Genomic DNA, 22,792 nt, shown 5'->3' with positions numbered 1-22,792 from the left:
AAAAGATCTTTCTCTTTTATGTTTTAAGCTTTGAAAACAAATGGAAAACTAACAGAGTAAGTGATACACATCAAGCGATGAGATCAGTGCAGCTCAGACAGTGTGGGAGGACACAGCACTGAAGGATGCTGTTCCCACCAGACAGGTTACAGCACACCACGCTAAACCAAGAGAGGAGATACGGCACAGACTCAAGATTACAGAGACAAAGAGAGTGAACAGAGTAGGAAGGGAGAAAGGGGCAGGTTCTGAGGTTAAGGCTGAGTTTTTTTTTGCCGGTACCTCCACAGCTATGCTAAAGTCCACCATGGACACACTGGTGTTCCTGTGCCAGCACACATGCACCGTGGTGTTACCACGGTGTGGGGCGGGCCTCTCCAGGGAGGTGTGTGACGCCGTCATGTCGTCCTCGGACTCCGCCTCCACCGAGGAGTCCTCTGGGCATTCTGGGAAAGTCATGAGGCTGTTACTACTAGAAAATGACTTGGGACGATGTGGGAGCAAAGACAAAAAAAAACACACACACACACACAAAGACACATTTCCAACTGTCGTCGCTGTCGGGTGGAAACCTTGTATGTTCCAAACCAGGGGTCATCACCAGGCTGGCTTGTGGCGGACATTCTTGTAAAAATTCTATTTTTGCCATGGACATACACAATGAGCTGACAATAATATTACTGGAAACACATAAAGAGCTAGCCTTAAATGTGTTGGTGCAGGCTTTCTCAAAGTGGGTCGAGGGACCTTCCTCCGTCTGTAACTTCCTCCGTCTATACTAATGGAACCAATTGGAAACGTACAGGTCTGTAACTCTGAGAATGTACACATGGACCCAACCCATTTGGTTCCATTTGTACACTCTCAGAGTTATGGGGGATCCTTGAAAATAAAAAAAGAAGTTTGATAACCACTGTACCAGTGGACTCCTAATGTGCCATTGTGTCATAGTAAATCAGTGTCATACATATTCTGAAGAAAACCTGGAGACTGGCACTCAGTAATTGGGTCTTATGATCAAAATAAGAACATTATTATGTTATGGAAAAACGAAATAAAAATGTTGCTACAGACGAGGACAAGTCTTGCCACAGACACATTTGTCAGAGTACGGACATGTTGATGACCCCTGTTCAAAACATTTACTTTTCAGGAAATGGAAAAAAATAACCTGAGTTCTAGTAGATCCAATGTAGTTATTTAGTCACAAGCTCCTGCTAATGCTTTTCATTGAACTAAGCACAGACGGACTTAATCACTTTCAACCTGTTGTCCCTCTTTTGGGCATGCCATTAAAGGAGAGAATTGTAAAAAAAAAAATAGTAGATCCACAAGTCGCATGTATTTATTAAAGACATACAAAGATGAAATATGGAGAAACAAGGTTTCTGCCTCCAGCAATGACATACTGTATTTATATCACTATTTATAACAGTTATATTCATACTGATGACTGGATAAGTCCATTTTGAATGTGCGTACAGAGCTTAGGCTGTAATTTAACTGGTGATTATAGGGGTATTCCCAGAATGTGAATGCTTTGACTGTAATATCCATTTAGTCTTGGTTATGTGAGAGAAAATATATCCTGTGCCAGTGTCGTGCATCAAAATTAACAGATCTACAAGCTTGTGACGGGTTGCGAGCTTGTAGATCTGCTATTTTCGTTCAAACAAACTGAATAACGCGACAATAATGTTGCGTGCATGGTAACCAGCCGGGTCGTTAATGTGCATGTACAGTATGTACCAACTTACTGCTTTCAATCAGACTGCTGGCCAGCAGGTCAGACGTAGGGCCGTTGCTGCTCTCTGCCATGTCTATTGCCATTTTAATGTCTTCCATCCACTTTTCCATCTCGGACAGAGAACTAAAGACACACATATGGATACAGGGGCTCAGAGTGGACAAAGATACTGTACAATACATCATGTGACCTCACAACTGTCGATGTGTGTCCAGCAAAGATCATTAGTCCTTTAGCAGGACACTGTACCCTTACCTGCAGGGATGTGCAGTGGATTTTTTAGCTAGTGGAGCGCAACATCGCACACACGTGCACACGCATATGAGCGATCGCCGAGTGAATTAACCTCTTTAATATGTAGGCCTATTTATTAACCCACAACATACTGTATATCCATTTTTATTCTATTTACTTGCATAATGGGGAAACGTCAGTGTTGTCATAATTATGCATTACCTTGCAGTCACCTCTGTAATTTAATTAGTTCATGAATCCATCAGCCACTGTTATCCAACTCTTTTGACTGCTTCAGACAGAACATCTGACAGCTACAGAATTCTACTTAGAAGCTCACACAATGGACCATTGATATGCTGCCAACCAGGTCGGTCATTCCTGTTCATTCAAGCTGTGACACTCAGCGTCGATCGGCAGGTTTTTTAAGCGAGGTGCGGAAACTGCAAATGGTGCATGTGCGGGCGTGCGTGCAGCTTCAAAGCTAGTGGAGCTGCACTCCAGTAGGCTCCACCGGCAGCCCACCCCTGCTTACCTGCCCATTCAAGTAACTGCCAAAACAATGAAAAATACCAATGTTTTCTTCTCATTGGCCAACTCAAATGAAAATTTGATGTGGTTATTTTCACAAGCAAACAAGCAGCGTAAATAATGAATGTGCCTTCGTATTTTCATTTAGACATTCTTGTTGATGCAACAAGTCACACATTTCTCTGCTTATAGAACGTTTTCACCAAAGAAATGGATACAGATCTCGGGTCCAGATAATCTTATCTGTTATCCACCACTGTTCTCACCTTGCCGCTACAACGACTGACTGCCGCTGTCCAACCAGGGTGAATGCGTGAGGCACACCCCACTCATCCTCACTCTCTCTGATCTGGTAAAAAAAGAAGAAAATAAAATACAGAAAATGCATGAGAGAATTACAGAGAATGAGTATCTAGGACAGGACAAGGACTGAAATAGACAGAGAGGGAGGGAGGTTAAAAAGAGAGAGTCAGGAGACAAGAGAGAGATAGATGTAGGGCTGGACAATATATCCATCTCTCGAACACGACAAAGATAACTCAACCACATGAACCCTCACATCCCTATTCTGGGCATGTCAAAATAGAAGAACATTTGTCAAAGATAGGCGAACATTCAACGGAAATAGCAGATCTGTTATTTTCGCTATTTGATATACAGCAAAGTGTGTAGGGTATAAGTGGTTAATGAACGATACAAAAGATTTAAAAAAAATATATATATATATTTTGTCTTTCAATGTTGCATCTCTCTGTTACTTCTCCTTTAACCTGTGTTACTCTGAAGTCTGATTTAATTCAATAAAAGGAAAAACATTGAGGTACAAGGATGAATTCAATGTAGACATGCATAGAATATCAATGTTTGGATCACCTATACATTTTTCAAGTCACATCGCCCAAGTCTAGACCGAGTTATGCAGTAAAGCGAAGTTATGACAAGCTGGTGACAGTGGTATGTACTTCTACACGGGTGACGGTGCAGGGCAACACTTACTGTCATGCCGTGGAGTGGCAGCTGCCCGTGCACTTTGAACTGATTGGTGGCCGTCATCCCCCGACTTGTGTACAAAATGACGTCATTGAACTGTTAACGGAGAACAAGAGGGAGAGAAGAAAAAAAGAGAAATTCTAAGTAGTAGTCTAAATTCACTTACCCTTCATCCATCTTAAAATAATTAATTAAAGTATAAAAAGCTGTACTGATGATTTGTCAGCCTATTGAAACTGATCAAATAAGATATAAGAATGTAATGACTGTTTCCATGAATTTCATGTATTACATCAGACAGCAGACATGACGTAGCACAGACCTCAAGAACAATGCAAGATGGCTCAGTACAAAAACAAGGTAATACATAGCTAATGGCATACATTTCCAATCGTTTATAACCCTGAGGTTTGCGAATGATGATTGCCTTGTTTAATTCAATTATATTTGTACTGACACCATAGCTGTAAAGGACTAGGCAGGAGAAAAGTTAATATTTATATATATATTATATTATATTTGAATATATTTTTCAACTGACATCATTAGGCTAAGTAATTGAATGATTTTGTTTTGATCTCAGAGGCAGTTGTTACCAGGAAAAACATTCGTTGTTGGAGGCCTTTTCCAGACAGCTTGCTGAGACAGCCCAACCTGATGAACTCCTTAATAACAGAAAGAGGAAGACAAAGACAAAGAAGTTCATGAATAAAACAGGACAAAGTTAACCTCATTAAAAAAAAAAAAAAGATTGGGGACAGTTAGGGCCCTATTCTGTGGCAGGCTAAACCCCTACCCGTTATATGTTACACCTCCACCCGCAAATAACGGTGTCGGCATAATGGAGAACGGGTATAGCAGGTACAGAATAGCGTTTAAGGTTTTTATCATTGTAACGCCCAAACCACACCTATGCATAATGTAACGGGTAGCGCAGATGTTTAGCGGGTAAGGGAGGTGTCTCAGAATAGCAACTTTGGCGGGGGAACGCCCCTTGCCTAGTCCTAAATCTGATATTAGTGGCTTTAGCAACTTGAACCTGGAATAGGGCCCTTAATCTCTCAAGGCAGATGCTTGGTCCTTGAACTCACCCGCCCAGGAATGACCAGATTGTCAATGCCAATCAAATCTTTCTTAAGCTCCAGTAGCTTCTGGAAGTTCTCCATCTTCATCATGCTTCCCTGGAGCTGTTCCACCACCTCAGATACATCTGCCAGAGCAGCTAGAGACCAGCCAGAGAAAAGGCCATTAGAAATAAAAGAGAACAGCTGGAGAAAGGCTATTGAAATAAAAGAGACCAGCTGGAGAAAATAGAAATACAAGAGACTAGATGGAAAAAAGGCCATTAAAAATAACGGACACCAGCCAGTGGAAAAGCAGCTAGCAAGAGAAGAGATCAGTCAGAGAAAAGGCCATTAGAAATAATGTGACGTTGCATGATATTATACTGGACATATGCATGTTTTTTGTTTAGTTTTTTCCTTGAGCCTTCATTTGTATACAGTTTAGACAGACAGGAAACACGGAGAGAGAGTAGGGGAGTGACATGCAGCAAATGGTCTGGCTGGGAACTGAACCCAGTACAGTTAGTGAGTACCTCTGCAGTCCCTGAAGTCCACATGAGTTGGTGGGTAGTGCTTGCAAAGGCGCTCCAGAATCTGCTTGTAGTGCATGAGACGGTGCAGCGGCCGCAGTATGAAGACGTTGAGGGGGATGTAGCACACCTTCTGCAGCTCAAAGTCCCTGCAGAGGCCCTCCAACCTGCGAGACCCCCGGCACGCCTTCTCCAGTTCCACCAGAGCCTCCGACTGCTTCTGGAGGTTTGCCGTCAAGGGCTGCGGTGAACGGAATCAATACAGACACGGTCAGCAATCAGCATGCATTTTCTGAGCGGCTAGTCTAATACAGCGTTTTGTCAAATGGGGTACTAGCACCCCTAGCGGTACTTTGGGGGCTCCTAGGGGTACTAAGAAAGTTTAACATTAGCTTTTTGGTTTTGTTTTGATCTGATATTGGTCATGAAAAATGTATCCCAGAAATCAGTTAAAAATCTTTATAGCATATATTTTCGATACAATCAACTGCAAACCGGCAATAAAAAACGAGTTGCCAGCTAGCTCACTGCATCATTTTTAGACCTGGCCTAAGTGAGTTTCTAACATTAAAGACGAGAAATAAAATTGAATACAATAAAACAGATAATAGATAATTGAAGACAGAAAACACCACAAATGTGTCAGTATCAGGAAGAATGCTTTGAAGCTGGTTAAGTGGGGTACTTAGCTAAAACACATTGTAACGAAGAAAGTTTGAGAACTACTTGTCTAATACAGCACAAATATTTTCTGGACATGTTCTGCTTTATTGTAGGACAATAGAGGATTATTTAAATGTTAACTGCAACATAGGTCTCTGAACCGGAATCAAACCAATGACAAAGACATTATATGGTATGGCCCTTTCCATTGCACTATTGAAGCATCTGTGAGCTTTAAATATAATGAGAGTTAGCTTTTTTACCTTTAGGGCTTGGAGGTTCTTCAACATGACATCACCAATTCGCTGATAATCTCCTTTGATGTGAGCGTTGGAACGCCCTTCCCTGAAGAAGAGAATGCATCAGCACTTCTCATGCTTGAAATTTTATAGAGCTACTGGCCTCTGTAAGCTCCTACAGAAAACAACAGTGCATAAAGTGTATTGATTGCTCAGGAAAGCATCAGTGTTTAGGCCTACTCAAGATTAATTCCAATCAAGTTTGAAACAATTATTTTAAATTCATTGACCAGCATCACCAGCAGGTGTCTCCCTTGAACAAAATGTAACTCATCCAGATGCAAGTGTAAATGGGCTACCATCAGTGGATTTCATGCAAAATGTCAGTTAATTTGGGACCACATAATGTACTGAAAAAAATAAAACACTGGAGAAAACTAAACATTTTAAACATAACCTTTTAATTAACAGCTCTCTACTTCTGGTCAACAAGAAAGCTAGGAAGATATTTGAATATGTAAAGTAGCTATGGAGCTAAATGTAGTGATACATGTCAGGGCCTCTACTCATTTGACTGTGGTCCTTGTCAGCACCAGAGGCTCAACTTTAGTCACTTTCACTTCAGATTCCAGAGGTCTAACATTGATACAGCCACATTAAGAATTGAAATAAAAATATGTCTGTAGCTAAAGGCCGTATCCTTAACTCCTGACAGCCTGCCAGGCCTTATGTGTCACAGTCTGCAGACGTGTGTGTGTGTGTGTGTGTGTGTGTGTGTGTGTGTGTGTGTGTGTGTGTGTGTGTCTATCTATGTGATACATCAACATCATTAAGAGGATCAGACAGTAGAAGCCCACAGGCAAGAAAAGGCAAGCCTTGATGCGGCACGATGGTTACCATGGAGACCCCAGCACCTCGGGTCATTTAAGGGGGGGTAGTGGGTGTAAGGGGGGGTTGTTCAGACGAGCCCTCAGAGACTGTATGCCAATAATGCTCATTAAATAAGGGACGGGAATTATGATCAATCGTTCCGAAGAGATCCGAACAGCATACCAACTGCCCGTGTTGTCAGCCCTACGGCGGTAAGTCTGTAAGTGATGGTTTTAGGGGGTGAATTGACTGAGCTCCACGCGGTCTGGTTTCTCACCATTGAGCCAGTCTCTGCTCCACCTCCCTGAGGAAGCTTGTGTGGAACTTGTGCAGAGGCTCAAAGTTGGAGAAGATGGAATTTTTCAGAGACTCAGGAGTAGCCTCGTCCTTACCCACAGCACCCTGAAAAGACTGAAATCACACGTGTGACACACACACACACACACACACACACACACACACACACACACACACACACACACACACACGCACACGCACACAGACACACGCACACAGACACACGCACACAGACACACGCACACACGCAGAGAGTGAATTTACAGCAATAATACAATTTTGGATGTAAAGCATCAAGTAAACATTTTGTCAAAGAGTTTTGCCAGTCTTATCTTAAACACATTTGCAATGGAGAAACTGCAGATGTATCTATTAACTAGAGTTTCGGGGGGCTACGCCCCCCTCAACCCCAGCCGCGCACGGGGCCCAGCGTGGCCGTGTGTATATTGGGGGAGCCAAATCGGCGGAGTAAAACTGTGGAAAAGTTTTTTTGAAAAAGGAAAAAATTTGAAGAAATAATATTTGTTATGTTTCAGGGGGTCCACAGGGGGTCCGCGGACCCCCTGATGGTCCACTGACCCCCTGTGGAGTGTTGGGACGCGCGGGGACACCCCTGGAACATTGCGGACCATTTCGGTGTTTTTTTTTTTTTCATGAAGGTGGTTGCTTGTTTCTGGCGCTGGCTGTGCAAACCTGGCAACCCAGCGCATGCTGCCGCACAAACCTGGCAACCCAGCGCATGCTGCCGCACGTTACACCAGAAATGGTGGCTGGAGAAAATGGTGACCAAAAAAAAAGTTTGGAAAAAAAGGAAAAAACCCCCGCAGCGGCTGCCTGCTGTTGTGGTGATGAGGTCGTGCGCACGGTAAACGGTACGAAGCTGCCTCCCCTTCCGTTTTGTCCGACATTTGGTGAGTAGAATTAATTATGTTGCGCGGTGGAAAAGGTGTAGTGAGCAGTGAGATGTCCCCTACGCGAGGCGTAAATTCAGCGTGGCCGCCGTGGCGAGTCAGTTGGCGACATGTGGTCTGGCGGTGCGTTGTTTATTCGATAACAGAGCTGTGGGGTGTCGCCACCGAGGGTGCGGAAGTCGGTCGCCATTTATATAGTTAGATTACATCCAATGAAGCTACAATTATTTATTCTCCAGTTGTAATCCGGTTGACAAAAATCACTAAAACCTTCCCAAGGAGAAGAATAATCCCTATTTTATACTTTGGCACGCAAAAATAACCCGATCTACAAGTTCAGTTGTGAGCTTTTAGATCAGCTTTTATTTTATTAATAATCTTTTTAAATGTTTAAATGAAAAAAAAAAATAATGGGGACGAAATTGGAAAACAATTTGGCTTTTTTTAATGAATGCTCCCAAACAACCTGTGTGTGTTCCTTTTGTTTAGCAGTCACACCTCATGCCTTCCCCTTAAATCCTTTAACTGCGAGGGATGAACGGAGTAATCAATAGCCCATCATTCTTAACAGCATCCTCCGGGACCACCTCATTAAGAACAAGCCGATCAGATTAAGGCTAACGGGAAACATCGTGTGCCGAATGTTTGGGAGAAAAGGCTTTATTTAGCTATAGTGTGAGGTGGGAACGGGGAAGCTCAGAGGAAACAGAGCATTGTAAGAGAGGCTTGGGAAGAGAACAAGAGGGCAACAGCTGTTCTTTAGATGACTTCACCCCAACAGCACCACCAGTCTGTGGGCGAGAGAGACGGAGAAAGACAGATATAGAGAGAATGGAGAAAGTGACAGAGCTGAGGAGCAAGAGAAGCAGGAGGGGGGGGGGAGAGAGAGCTATAACGAATGGCGCGCGCGCAGCGCACGCACAGCGCACGCGCACACACACACACACACACACACACACACACACACACACACACACACACACACACACACACACACACACACACACACCAAGGCCGAAAAAGGATGGGGAGAGGAGCCAACCCAAATATTTATGAGATGAGTGGAAGGCTTCTCTGAACATCAGGAGGATGAGAAAAGCTGTAGCCCTTAAAAAGAAAGAAATGGGCTGATGTGCTGCTGTAGACTCTGTGGAGAAGAACCACAGCTCTGTCTGTCTGTCTGTCTGTCTGTCTCTCTCTCACACACAGGGCCTCTTAAGAACATCCTCCCTGTTTGCAGAGGAGATGAGTAGCCCCTCCCTTTTAATATCCTGCTGTCATTGCATCTTCCCCTAAGATCGGGCCAAAACATTTTTTTGCAATATGTTATGAGTGAGTGTTACATATATATATGTGTGTGTGTGTGTGTGTGTGTGTGTGTGTGTGTGTGTGTATACACTAACAATCAAATCTGAAATAGGATGTCAGCTACAGTGAGAGCCGGGCAGGAGGTGGAACGACGCCAGAATGTGTCTCTACACACTACACACACAATTTATTATTCAAAGCCTTGAGTGAGACAAACGGATAAATGCTTTTTAGAGCTCTGCTCTGGTGGAAAAAAAGGAGAAGGAAGAAAAAAAAAAGAATCGCAGCTACCGTAAAATCCCTGTATCGCCTAGTTCCCACTGTATGTTTTGCGGGTTGGGCAGCTAACCGTAATAATCAATGTTTTCTCCCCAGAGGATAGGAGAAAACAAACAAGAGAGCAGTGTGTTGGCAAAGAGGACGGGGGCCCCTGCCTTAAGCCTAATTTGTACTCTGTCACGACTGAAAATCAGTCATTCACCCATAGATAATATGGTGTATCTATGTTCTTACCACTGTTACCACCTCCAGGTCCTTCAGATAGGTCCGTTCTGTGGTCAGCAGCTCCTTGGCAATGAAGTAGGCCCGGTCGGTTGGGAACCTCTGCAAGAATCACACCAAAAGAGCAGACAATGAGAGACACAAACTGGAACATTTGACTGCAAATCACTGCTTTATGTCCCCTTTCTCCATCCCATCAATTGTATTTCCTGACACATAACCCATTTCTTAGATTTAGTAGAAAGTACACAGCCTAAGCCCCAGTGGGTAGTTATTTAGGACAGGTAATCTAGGTCCTGCGCTATTTTAAGCGGGAGACAGTAGTGTTTTTTTTTAAGTACGGGCATTAAAATATGACACATTATAATATAACCAAGTATCTTTAAAGAATTTTGCTTGTTGCAATTGGTTATTTATCATAATACTCGCTCAATGTTTGGCATAAGCGAGACATCTCGCTCGTATTACTCAAATAACCGGGATTAAGTTCGTAACCTATAGTTGTTTAACCACTTGAGCCCAATTTTATACTTTGTTGTACGAAAATAGCAAAAATACCTGATCTGTAAGCTGAGCTTCTGCTATTCGATCTGCTATGTCCACTATTTTTGAGAAAGTTAAGCCTATAATAACATGCCCAAAATAGGGACGCCAAGGTTGAAAGCAGTTAACAGGGGGCCCTCACTGGACCACAAACCTTCCTCCGAACCTCATCTTCATCATCGGTGCGAACGCTGCCAGCATCGTTGAGCAGGGGGCTGGTGAGGGGCGAGGGCTGTCGACCATCTGGACTGTGACCACACAGATCCAGGGACTTCTGACCATTGACCATTCCCTGGGAATGGCCGGAGGAGGCGGACAGGTGCGGACTGTTGGCCACCACAGCTGTACAAGGTTGAGGCAGGAACCGCAGAGATGGGGGAGAAGGGGAGAGCCCAAGTTAGAGCTATGCAAATAACAACAAACACACAAGTCTACCAAACCTGAGAAAAACAGCAAATCATTTTAACTCATCATTTTAACCCATTAAGACCTGAGGCCGATTCTACAAATGTCTTCTAAATCCTAACAGTTTTCTGAAAAACATGTTTCTGTCAGTGGTTCTCAAAACCTTTCATGTCAAGGACCCCCAAAATGATATGTATTTGGCCGCTGACCCCATCTCAAAATATTGTGTTCCAGGAACCCCCAGAAGCAAAGATTTGAGTTAAAAATGTTAGTTATAAAATATACATAATATTCAAAGATTTGCACACATTTTCACGATTTTTCGAAAATAGCGCGTCACGAAGTGACGCGCTATGAGCTATGAGTTTTGGCTATTTTTGAATAGCCAAAGTATAAAATAATGGTTTAAGTGGTTCAAATCTAAAATGACACAGATGCTATCCCGGTTTTAATGGGTTAACCTGTTTGGAGTACTAGATATTGGGACAATGAAGTGGGGTTTGCCACATTAGAGCACTACAGACAGTATCAGGTATACGATCACAGAAAAGCATACCGCATTTAGCATATTGTCTTAAGTGGCAAACCATACTCAGTGACACCAGGGTGATGCTAAAAATGAGCCATACAGTATGTATTTAAAAGTACAATTTGACCTAGGTCTACACAGTGTATGTGAGCCACACAAAGACTACAGCAATGAGGATTTTCCTCATGCTGGTGACATCCAGTCATCATGACTCATTCCACAGTCCAGACAGCCCTGATGCTCGGCTTCCCCCGCCACGTCTGGCCTTTCAACATTAGGCCAGCCGAGGTACATACTCTGTAGGCTACTGATTGGATCAGTAGCCTACAACAATCAAGAGAAATGGCTTAGCCTGTGCCATCTACACTACGGTCACTAAACCTACTCATGGCGAATTTATGCTTTGTCGTACGATGGTGTCGCTTGCCAGAAGTAACAGATTTTCAGCATAAAAATCCCAAGCATTTTTGGGTTGAAAATGTGTTATTGTACGTCCGGCAAGTGAACGCAGTCGTACAACAAAATATAAACAAGGCTTTACTCACTATGATGACTGAGCATATTTTCCACCACTGTGTGGGTTGTCCTCTGACAGGTGGGCATGAACAGCAGAGTGATTAAACACACCAGCACCACCTCTGGGATGGCGTGTCCTCAACACAACCGCACAACTCCAGTTAGGCTTTCTTTGCTCAAGGAAACGAAAACAGCTAGAAGGTTAGCGTTTTTGCTTAATAAACTAACACAACCGTGGTTAGGTTCTGCTCTACACATGACAGAGGAAGGGAGGGGGACCCAAAATAGCAACAATACAAGCACACTCACAAGACAGACAAGCAACACAACTAACACTACATCTAGCCTACAACACTAGGCAGAGGGGAGGCTAACAGAGAAAGCCCAGTACTGTATATAGGGCAGTCACCAGACATAATTGGCGTTGGCGTCTCAAAATGACGATTCTGCAATTCAGCTGGATAAAGGTCAACTTTTATTGACACTAACATGACACAGCTTCATACAATGTTAAAATGAGTCAAATCTTCCGTTAAGAGGAGAGGATATAAAACAGTACCACAACCCATCATGTGTTAAGAGGGATATTGTGAGTGGATGAGAGAGATGGGGAGAGAGCGGGTGGGGGGGCAAGGGCAGTAAGAAAAGGTTTTCTGAATTAATGAATACATTCTAGGCCTTGTCTAATATTAAGTATCTCAAAGGTCTGCCTCATGCATTTATCAACACAGCCGTGTGACATATATTTCAGTTAATACTTTACTAAGACAGCCAGTTGGACATGAGGAACATAGAGGTTATTCTCCCCAATCAATAAAAAACAGTTTTAATTAAACTGCCATTTATAATTGAAACATATTCATGTTCTTTTTATTTTTTTATGATAAACCTCAAATAGTAATATTCTCTATTCCCTAAGATATACTGTAACATTGACTTGCATGTGTCCTATTATGGTAAATGATGTCATTACAGTGACTTGAAGTCAACGGATGTATTGAACACACTGCACAGCACAACCAGGGCAGGAGAGCCGCAGCCGTCCTGCGTTAGAGCAACATGCGGTGGCATCAAAACTCTTAAGGCTTGATTATACTTTGTTGCGTGTGGTGTCGCACAACTAAGTAAAAATCAGGCTTATATGACAGCAATGGTTGCAAACACACACAAGCCTCATCTCTAGACCTGTGAGTTTCAGTTGCCATGTCAGCAGAGTTAGATTAAGTCGATATTTAGAGTTAATCATGATTAGAGAACAAATGCCGGGGCAGGCTTGACACTTTCCACCTGCTCCAAAATGTATACTATAAATGTACAACTAGCATGTCCTTATGATTTCCATTTTCAAGAGAAGGTGTAGCAGGCTGACACTCCAGATCTACCAGAGAGCATTGTGTACCAGTGAGGGTTCTCTCACACTGCAGTGATCCAGTAACACCTTAGTAACATAATCTTTCTTAGCTTTCAAACTCATCTGTCAATTCATTCAATTCAGTGGGCCATGAAAAACCTAATATTTTTCACACTCCGTAATAGGAATTATGAACCACAAAATCTCACTCATTGCTAAAAAGTGTCTGGGAGGGCCGTAGAAGCACTCGACAGTGATGGATGAGCCAAGAGACTTGGAGCTTTCGGGTGCTGCCCTTAAACTTCCTTTCACACCTACCGTACACATACACATACATGAAGCACATACTGAATCCTGCCCCCATTTTTCAGGCTATTCCCAAGCCCCTGTAAACCTTAACCTGACGCGTTATCTCATTTCCAGTCTGGCCACTGTCCTCTGTCTGCTCTGTACTGTACCTGGTAACTGGATAAGTGCAGTAAGGGGGAACCCAGTTACTGGTAGTCTTTCTCCTTCTTACATACAGTAGTAGTAAATGACAGAACAGCAGTACAGGTACAGGTTTTACATGCTGTCAGAGAGGGAAAACAGAGACAAGATAAGACACTTTTCATGCTGACAGAATTGCATACATCAGACAAAGAAAAAAGAAAGATGAACAGAACAGAATTGTGATATAAAGCAAATTGCTTGCTCAAACAACACAATGCAAAACAAATAAACATGACAAAAAATGAAGCAAAAACAAGATTGGTGTGCCACAGACCAGAAATAAAAAGTGCAGTGCCATTTTGTTAAAAGAATTGCAAACGTTGCAGTGTCTGGGAAAGGGCAAGCCAGTGAGTTGTGTTTACACCCCCTGTGGGAAGGCTACTTCCAGATGAATGTTTGGCCGAGATATGCTAACACAGGTCAAGTGCAGAGCAGGCCATCACCAGTGAGTTTTATCCATTAAGACCGGGAACACATATGTGTCATTTTAAGATTTCTTTGGCTATGAGCTTGTAGATCTGCTATTTTGGAAAAATCATGAAAATTTGTGCAAATCTTGGAATATATATATATTTTTAAAGCGAACATTTTGAACTAAAATCTTTGCTTCTGGGGGTCCCAAAATATTTTGAGATGGGGGTCCAATACATATCCAAATACATATCATTTTGGGTATGATGGTTTTACCCATCAAAATATGTTGTTCCAGGGACCCTCCCCAGAAGCAAAGATTTGAGTTAAAAAAATTGTTTCAAAAAATATTATGGATTAAAAGATTTGCACAAGATTTTTCAAAAATAGCAGATCTACAAGCTATGAGCATGTAGATCTGCTATTTTTGAATAGCCAAAGAAAATGACACAGATGCGTTCCCAGATTGAGTGTGTTAAGAGCCTTAATCTGATGTGGCATGACCAAGCTACCACTACAACAATGTTTTACTAAATTAGAATTACACTCCAATTCAGCTTGAACAGACCACAGTTGGTCTCATATCTTATACGACAATATACATCAACAATGTGAGATAACATGTCCTTTCCCTATTACTTTCACAAAAATGATAGGAAAACTAGTGATTCACTACCAATTGATAAAGGAGAGAAGTTATTGTAAACAAAGACTATGGAAAACCAATTAGGCGGTGGGAGCCAATCGTATCTACAAACTACTATCACTGAAGAGACCAGCATACGAGTATATACAGTATTAACAATACAAAGAGATATGATTATTTCCATAAATATCTACAAGAAATCTGTCCACATTATATACATATACAACTCAGATCACTTGAGACTGACTCTCCTCATCTCCATTGAGCATGTCCACCAGAAAGGTCAACAAGTTACCACTGTTTAAAATATTACCACTTTAATCAACCTACCCAATAAACAATAGAACATTCATCTATGGTCGGTTAAAAATGCTGAGATGCATTTCTTCTATAGAAGGAAATAATAAAGGCATCTGACGAAGGAACTGGACTCTGCATTGAAACATTATTCCAATAATGAGACTCTCTGCTCAAAGAATAAGTAAAAGTGCAACACCAGAATTACATTTTAAAAATATCATCTTTCATGTGGGAGTATTGGGAACTGTCTAACTTGCTCTTTAGTAAAAAAAATAATAATAACTGTACAATCGTAAATCATAGGACTTGGCACTTAAACACAACCTTTTACAAAGATATGTAAATAATCAACACATAGGGATGTGAAAGATAAGCCCTCAATGTGATGAATGAAAAAGCCCTCAACCCATCCCTTATTCAATGCCATTTCACAAAGGTCAGCCCATCCCAATGGGAGACAGACTGGAGTTGGATTCAGACAGTGCCTCTATTATGCAGTGCACAGGAAGAGCACAAAACACATGATGTGTAGAAACTCGGTCCCCTGACAGGAAAAAAAATCTATTCTTTTATGAACTGCTCATCACCTTCCAATCCAATCCAATATCCCATTGGTACCCAGAGGCAAGCTCCCTATATTCTCCTCAGGAGCAGCTATGAAGCCTAACAACTGAACACCTGACCCATATCCTCATCACTAAAGGCATGGCCACTGTCATCCTCTGCCTCCTCATCCAGCTCGAGGCTACCTAAGGAGTACTTGTTCCTGGGTATTGGGGAAGAGTGGTCTCCATCCATGGGGTTACCATGCATCAGTGTGTCGCTCTCAGGGCTGCCCCTGGCGGCCTCTATCTCGGACTCGCTAGACTCTGAACCACTGGTAGTGGAGCCATCGTGCATCTGAACGGCACCCACATGTGTTACACCAGGCTGCCCTGAGCGCTTCTGCAGAGGGCTGGCCCTGGGCCGGCCAGGTGCCGTCAGGCCATTGGCCAACATACGGCGCTCTAGAGCGGCAATGCGCTCGGCCCGGGACAGGACCGGCCGGGGCTCGTGTGTGAGTGCGGGCAATGCCTGGCTCAGGACACAGGGGTCTGTGTCAGAGCGGTTCCGCATTTGATGGAGCTTCTGTAAGTGTGGAGAACGGCTCAGGGTGGGAGAGTAGCTGCCGCTGTGAGGGAGACCCTCGTCGCTGCGGGTTCCCTGCGCCCAAGTGTCAAAGCTGCGGCGGGGGGCAGCGCTCAGGCCATTCTGCTCAGCGTAACTGAGGGAGCCTGCTCGGTGGAAGGTGCTTATGACAGGGCTGGAGGTGGCACTCTTGGACCCGGCCGCATGTCGAACTGTAAGGGGACTGCTCCTGCTACTGTGCAGCAGCCCACTTTGTACACTGTAGACGCTGGGCTCCGTCACAGCGTTGTGGAGAGGGCTTTGATAGCCATAGCACATCTGCTTGGCTGATGCATCCAGCTCACTGCTCATGTTGAGCTGGGCTCTAGGAGAGGATGGGGATTCCCTGCATCTCATCCTACCTAGAAAGTGCTGAGCCTGCACAGCCCCGTCGACACTCCCAGTGCCAGAGCCACGGCGTGTCATGGCCTGCTCGCCATAATTGTGGTTAGCGTAAAACCTGCTAGCTGGGCCCCTGGTCAAATCATATTCACTATCTATATCACCGCAGTCAATGTAGGGGATTGATGAGCTGCTGCCTTTAGCAGCCCAAGATGCTGGACCTGTACTCAGATGATCTGGTTGGGATGGCCTGGCTGAGTCTTTGGCCTCTTCCGTCCCCGGGCTGGTCCTGGGCCCCTGTCTGTCCTCACGGCCGTTTCTCTGGCTGGATGGGCTGGCCCGTGTCCGCAGGGCTGAGGGGTCTTCAGCAGTCACCAACGCCGACTCCTTCCAGTGGCGCCTAGGCGGAGAGTCAGCCATGTCTACTGGAGCTCCACTCTGGCGAGAAGGAACAGTAAACGAGAAATACTTACACTTAATTTATGATCATGATCAAGTCAGTTATAAACACTAAATCAATACTGACATTTTGAATGAACTGACCTACAGTAATTAACCGTTGCTTTGTATATATGAAAACAATCAGATGGCCAGCAGACGCAGCTCCTGTTATGAACCACTTTGCTTGTAATGGTCTATGAGTACTGAAGGAATGACTGAGACACTAACCTCTGTTGGCACTTCATGGCGGCGTGGAGAAGGCAACGGTGACAGACGACTGTTGTATTGGACCCGACTGTGTTTCCTAGGAGACAGGTTGACAGAGGTCAGAGTTCGGGGTCTCCAAGCAGCCTTATGTTGTCACTGTCTGCAAGGTTGGACTAAATGTGTAAAAAAAAAAACTGAAAATGTACAGAGCGTTTACCTTTCAAATGGGATCTTTTTAAATTCAGATTCCTTTACATAATCAATCACCTGCTTCTGTGTGCGACCGCTGCAGAGACAAGCACAAGTGGGATGACAAAGGTAAGTGAACTTTCGTCAAGAGACAGAGGAGATAACGTTTGTTATGTGACAGGTGGAAATTAGATTCACAGGCTGGCAGTGGTGGTACTTCATCAAACTTGCCAGCTCTCTTAAACACCTAAAACATACGTATATACTTCATTGTACTGTACATCAAATAGTGAAAGTCTACAAGCTCACAACTCGTCGAGCTGCGAGCTTGAATAGGTACGCTAGGCTTCATGTGGTTAACTGTCCAGAGAGAGAGAGAGAGAGAGAGAGAGAGAGAGAGGGGGGAGAGGGTTTTGTGGTGTAGATTTCACATCCCACCAGTCTACCTGAATCTGAACGAGGAGCCTCGTGAAAACAGCACAGGTTTGGGCTTGGGCTTGGGCTCCTCAAAGAGGCGGAAGAAGGCATGGTATTCAACACAGATCTTCCAGAAGACTTTACAGCAGTCCCTGCTGCCCATCAGGAACTCTAGAGTGTCCTGATATGAACTCTGGTACAAGGTAGGTAGGCACATGGATAGTTACGTTACTTGCAAATGATATATTTACATTTGTAATTCCAAGCAATCAATTGAGTATAATTTAACATGGCAGCAATTTTGCTCCTACATCATACTAGGGCGGTGGGGAAACCCCACCCGAGTATGACATACAGTATTGTGCGTACGGGCTGCTGTGTGAACATGGCCAATTATTTTTTGCAATTTACAGAGGTCAAGAAGCATGACTTACATTTAAATCTGGCCTGAGCTTGATAAGGAATCGTTTCCTTTTGAAGCTTAGCTTACGCACTTTAGACCAGTTGAAGGCATTGATCTTCGTGTGTCCCTGTTGAGAGCATTAATAAACTTTCAATTGGGCTGAAATAGACAATAATATTCAGACTTTTACCACCAAAGACATCTATTGAAAACAACATCAATAAGGATAACCAAACATTTCCAACACAAAATTGTTACCACAGTGTAAAATGTTAAATGTTAAAACTGACCATTGGCCATGTGAATACAGAGGTAACCAAACCCTTAATTGCCATCCATCACCAAATACATTTTATATTTGATGCTTTAGCCATGCACATGAAACTGTGATTTTATATACTTGCTTCTATATTTATATGCTGGACATGTTTTCCACCTGCACAAGAAGCACTTCAGCCTTCTGTAGTGCCATCTAGCCATTGCACATTTTTAATCATGCACCTTGGACTTCATATATTTTATTTGACTGTGCCTTCCTCTAATTGGCTTGTTCCTTTCTTCTCTGTTCTCACTTCCATATTCCAACAGTTTCACCTCAATTTCACCCACTATTTTACACCCATAAACGTGTGATGTGACAATGAAGTTGATTCCAAAAGTAAAAATCACCTGAATGACCAGGACTCCAGTGTGTGCCACTGCCAGGCTCAGCCTGGTACCCTCCCGGTCCTTTGCAGGGTGGAGGCGAATCCCATACATCTCCAGCCGGCGCGACACCTCCAATAGCTGGTAGTCTGATTCTGCTGGCGTCTGACCGCTAAAAAAACACACCAAAGATACAGATTCATTTGTACTGGTCCGACAAAGAAAAGTCTATGTTTCGGTAAAGAGCAAAGAGTATACACAGTAGATATAAGGTATTAAAGAACTCAATATACCCTACTGGTTTCACCCACATCTTACTGTAGTGTAGCGGATTATACCTTGAGCAGTTTAGTACAAATAACTGAAATCCTGGCAAATCATCCTTTCGCGTATCTCACTAATTGAGGTGAGAGTTCATATAGAACTGGTCTTCCCATGTTCATTTGATATGAGACAGATTGAGGAGGGGAATAGCTGCATACTGACTGACTTTACAAATTCTTATCAGCGCAAAGCCTTCCTGTTTCCTGTATGTGGTACTTAATTTAAGATTTAACTCTCAGCATGGTACCCTGCCAAAATAACTGTGGTTACAGTTATCAACTGTAAAGCCTTAAAAAAGAAAGAAAAAAAAAGTCAGAGAGCAGGGCATTCAAATCTAATGGGAGCTCCTTTCATGTGTCAGCTCCCTGCTGTGGTCCCATCTCATCCGTGGCCCCACTGTAGCGTGGGGGTGAGACAGGGGCCGGCCGTGTTTTGGCAAAAAAATCTGTTACGCTGCGTCAATGAGTACACTTTGAGAGAGGATGGTGGGCGAAGGATCCGGAAGCTTTTTTATCACGGCGCTCTCCGTGCAACTCGCAAATTGGTGTCAGTGCTGAGGAAAGATTGATACTGGGGAAAGGAGACGGGTTCAAGAACCCATTCCCCTAAACAAATGTTCCCATTGGATGCAGGAGAATAGATTCAGACGGTCTTGAGGTCTTAACCTGTTAACCCTTCTGGCAGAGGCTATGTGACTCATTTGGCTGGTCTGAAGGAGCATTCTAGTCCTTTTGGGGAGAAGAGCAGCCTTTTGTTAATAAAGTGGCAGACAACCCCATATTCACCCCCAGGCAAAGGCAGTAAAACAGCTTACAGGCACTTGCTATGCCTTGTCCAAATACGATAAAGAATTCCATAGCACATTTTCATAGCACTTTGAGAAACAGCCAATTCATTCAGTAGCTAGCTTCCTGAATGTGTCACCTGCATTATAAAACATTCCCCAGGGAAGTGAGGTCTGGAACAACTTTATTTTCTATTCAGGGGTGAGGAGAATAATCCCAGCGTTCAGCCCTAGCTTTAACAACCTTACAGCAGTGTTACAAAGTGGTATTTTGGCTTCCAAGGAGCAGCTTCTTTAACCACAGGAACACTGGCATCCTTATTGTGGAGCGAACATTTGGCAAAAATAGATCTACAACCTCACAACGCATCGCAACAAGTGAGCTTGTAGATTGGCTATTTCTGGCAAAGAGATTTGGAGTAGAGGGGAATATATAGACGAATCCACAGAGGCGATGCCTGTAGTCAACGCTCCGCACCGCGACACCGCAGCAATGGCCGCCTACAGGCAGCTACAGGCAGTGCGTCTGTGGATTTGTCTATAGGGTTTAAGTGGTTAAGAATAGTCTAGACTAGCATCAGCAACTCACATATTCTTTGAGTGAAATTCCATGATCTTATCCATCAGGGCCATTTGATCTGGGATGTAGTTGTTATTGAGAAGGTGTGACCTGCTCTGGCTCTCCTCAAAGTCCCCAATCTCAGCTAAACAGCACAGGTGAAGAGAAAACAGATTTCATAATTATCATAAAGCAGCCCATCTATTATCACTGTGTCTTACCCACTATAGTGTAGGTTAATGAAAATTACAGGCTTTTCCTTATCTATAAATAGCAATGATAAGGGTTCGCTGATTTAATCACTTACATGCACACTATGAGCCATTACAGTAAATAACCAAATTAAGGTAACGTTTATAGTTATGGCAATAATTTAGATCAAACTCAAGAAATACCAGCCTCAGAAAAGGCCCAGTGTTTCAAAGCACTGCCACGTTTGGTTATTCTGAGCCTGTTCTGCCAGATTACACGCAGACATTCGACTGAAAGGTATCCATAGCAACCCATGGATTTTTGATTTGCTATGCTACGCAGTATGCTGTTGACACTGTTTGAGGATGGCTCTGCATGAAAAACAATGTATTTTCTGACACAGTTATGTGCTCTGTTGATTCTCTGGTCTCCTGGGCTAGAAGTGGGAAAGAGAGTCTTACATTGGATAATATGGGAGACCAGCAGCGCAGCACTAGTGTCATTACAGGTTAGACGTCCACAGGCCAGGTCCTGTTTTATCTGAAGGGCAAACAGGTACCTGGATAAGGAAAAAAAATACAAAAGCGTCAACAGGATTCAATCAAATGGATATGGCAACTCTCTCAGAGCAAGATCAAATGAACCTCTCGGATGAGCTCCCAGCTAATCCACACCATGTACTGTATAATTCATATAGGCCATCAAAGAGCGTTACGGTATTTGAGGTTTAATTAACCAAGATGACATATATTTGACATCTACTTGCTTTATGAATACTTCATTACATACAGGACTCATACTAGAGGGACTCATACTAGAGGGAGAGGGGGCATTTTCTCAAGGCGTGTTACATCATCACTGTGAATGACAAAACAGGATAATTGTGAACAAGTCCCAGTCAAAGAGAAACGAGAAATCAGGAAATCATTAGCTCTGTGAGGCCTAAATGAGAAACATGGCAGGCATGTGATGGGAATTACACGGCTGGGAGGAAATAAATCTTTACGGAGGCTGAGGCACATTTTTCAATTCTGCATTAGCAATCACTTTTAGTCACGTCGAAGTAATTTATGCATACTGACATGCGTAGCATTATATCTACCCAACAAATGTAAAGGATGTAGCTATTTACCATGCTAATCATCAACACATACAGTATTCTGGCTGCTACAGTATGCCACATTAAACAGCATTACAGGTGCATTACCACATAGCTGTGGAAAAAGTCCTGCAGCACAGAGATACACTACATTTGGCTGTGGTCTGTGTGTGACCTCACCGTGTGAGTTCCTCCAGAAGCTGGGCATGGTCCGGAGGAAAGAACTTCACCACAAACCTCAGGACTGTGTTCTTCGGCCCTGTAGAAGAGAGATTGAAGCAATTGACAATATTCCCATAGCCGCTACTTTGCTCCCCTTTTCCCAACTGGATGAGACAAGTTAGTTAGTGCAGATGTGGAATAAAAAACAACAACATCCAAATGAAATGCCTGAAGGGAATGTAAACTTTTTCCATTGTGGTTAGCGTTGGCTGAACAGAACTCCCTTACAGTCTGTGTAAAAGCTTGCATCCTCCTTAAAAATCCACAGCTTTTCCAATTGCTCTCAAGTATAAAGTATACAAATTGGAGCATGGATTTTTCAAATGATGTTACTCATGAAGAACATTGTTGTCATATGAAGGTTTTTAAGCTGCTAATGAGCCCTTGTCGGAGAGTCACTTACGTCTGAGCTGTTTGATGATGGGCTTGATGAGGTCTAACCAAACCTGTGAACCAAAGAAAATGATCATTATTCAGGGTAGAAACATTAACAAGCAAAACAGAGACAGAAAGACAGACTTTCTTTCTCCGTTTGATTTTCTTCAACAACATACTCACCATCATCTTGTGGTGGTCCTGAAACTCTAAGCCAAAGTAGTCACCCTCGATGAGGTTCATGTGGGAACACACCAGGTCAAACAGCACCTTGCCTGAGGCTCTTTGCTGTGAAAAAGGGAAAGGAAATGACTGTGAAATTCAAAGCCTTGTGGTGTACTGGATAAA

At 43.3% G+C, this 22,792-nt stretch overlaps 1 protein-coding gene across 2 annotated transcripts in view; it reads right to left on the bottom strand.

The window, feature by feature from the left end:
• LOC311064860 (FERM, ARHGEF and pleckstrin domain-containing protein 1-like) overlaps window positions 1–22,792 on the bottom strand; it is a 66,462-nt gene that overhangs the window by 5,267 nt on the left and 38,403 nt on the right. The window contains exons 3-24 of one of the 2 annotated variants that reach the window (XM_084084863.1): window positions 22,628–22,732; window positions 22,473–22,515; window positions 22,028–22,106; window positions 21,210–21,307; window positions 20,587–20,701; window positions 18,914–19,061; window positions 18,276–18,371; window positions 17,871–18,034; window positions 17,453–17,521; window positions 17,257–17,332; window positions 16,752–17,025; window positions 10,583–10,770; window positions 9,898–9,987; window positions 7,146–7,279; window positions 6,023–6,104; window positions 5,100–5,337; window positions 4,594–4,724; window positions 4,099–4,167; window positions 3,509–3,598; window positions 2,779–2,861; window positions 1,758–1,870; window positions 283–446 (exon numbers count right to left, since the gene is read on the bottom strand). In XM_084084863.1, coding sequence (XP_083940989.1) covers window positions 283–446; window positions 1,758–1,870; window positions 2,779–2,861; window positions 3,509–3,598; window positions 4,099–4,167; window positions 4,594–4,724; window positions 5,100–5,337; window positions 6,023–6,104; window positions 7,146–7,279; window positions 9,898–9,987; window positions 10,583–10,770; window positions 16,752–17,025; window positions 17,257–17,332; window positions 17,453–17,521; window positions 17,871–18,034; window positions 18,276–18,371; window positions 18,914–19,061; window positions 20,587–20,701; window positions 21,210–21,307; window positions 22,028–22,106; window positions 22,473–22,515; window positions 22,628–22,732 — 2,649 coding nt within the window. The remainder of the gene's footprint in view (window positions 1–282; window positions 447–1,757; window positions 1,871–2,778; window positions 2,862–3,508; window positions 3,599–4,098; window positions 4,168–4,593; window positions 4,725–5,099; window positions 5,338–6,022; window positions 6,105–7,145; window positions 7,280–9,897; window positions 9,988–10,582; window positions 10,771–16,751; window positions 17,026–17,256; window positions 17,333–17,452; window positions 17,522–17,870; window positions 18,035–18,275; window positions 18,372–18,913; window positions 19,062–20,586; window positions 20,702–21,209; window positions 21,308–22,027; window positions 22,107–22,472; window positions 22,516–22,627; window positions 22,733–22,792) is intronic. The other variant, XM_084084864.1, reaches the window with a different exon arrangement.

Source organism: Gymnoscopelus microlampas, assembly GCF_963454915.1.
Source record: "Gymnoscopelus microlampas genome assembly, chromosome: 17".
NCBI classification, from domain to species: Eukaryota; Metazoa; Chordata; class Actinopteri; order Myctophiformes; family Myctophidae; genus Gymnoscopelus; species Gymnoscopelus microlampas.
The sequence above is the reverse complement of the archived record's forward strand: the minus strand, read 5'-3'. Positions and strand labels throughout refer to the sequence as shown.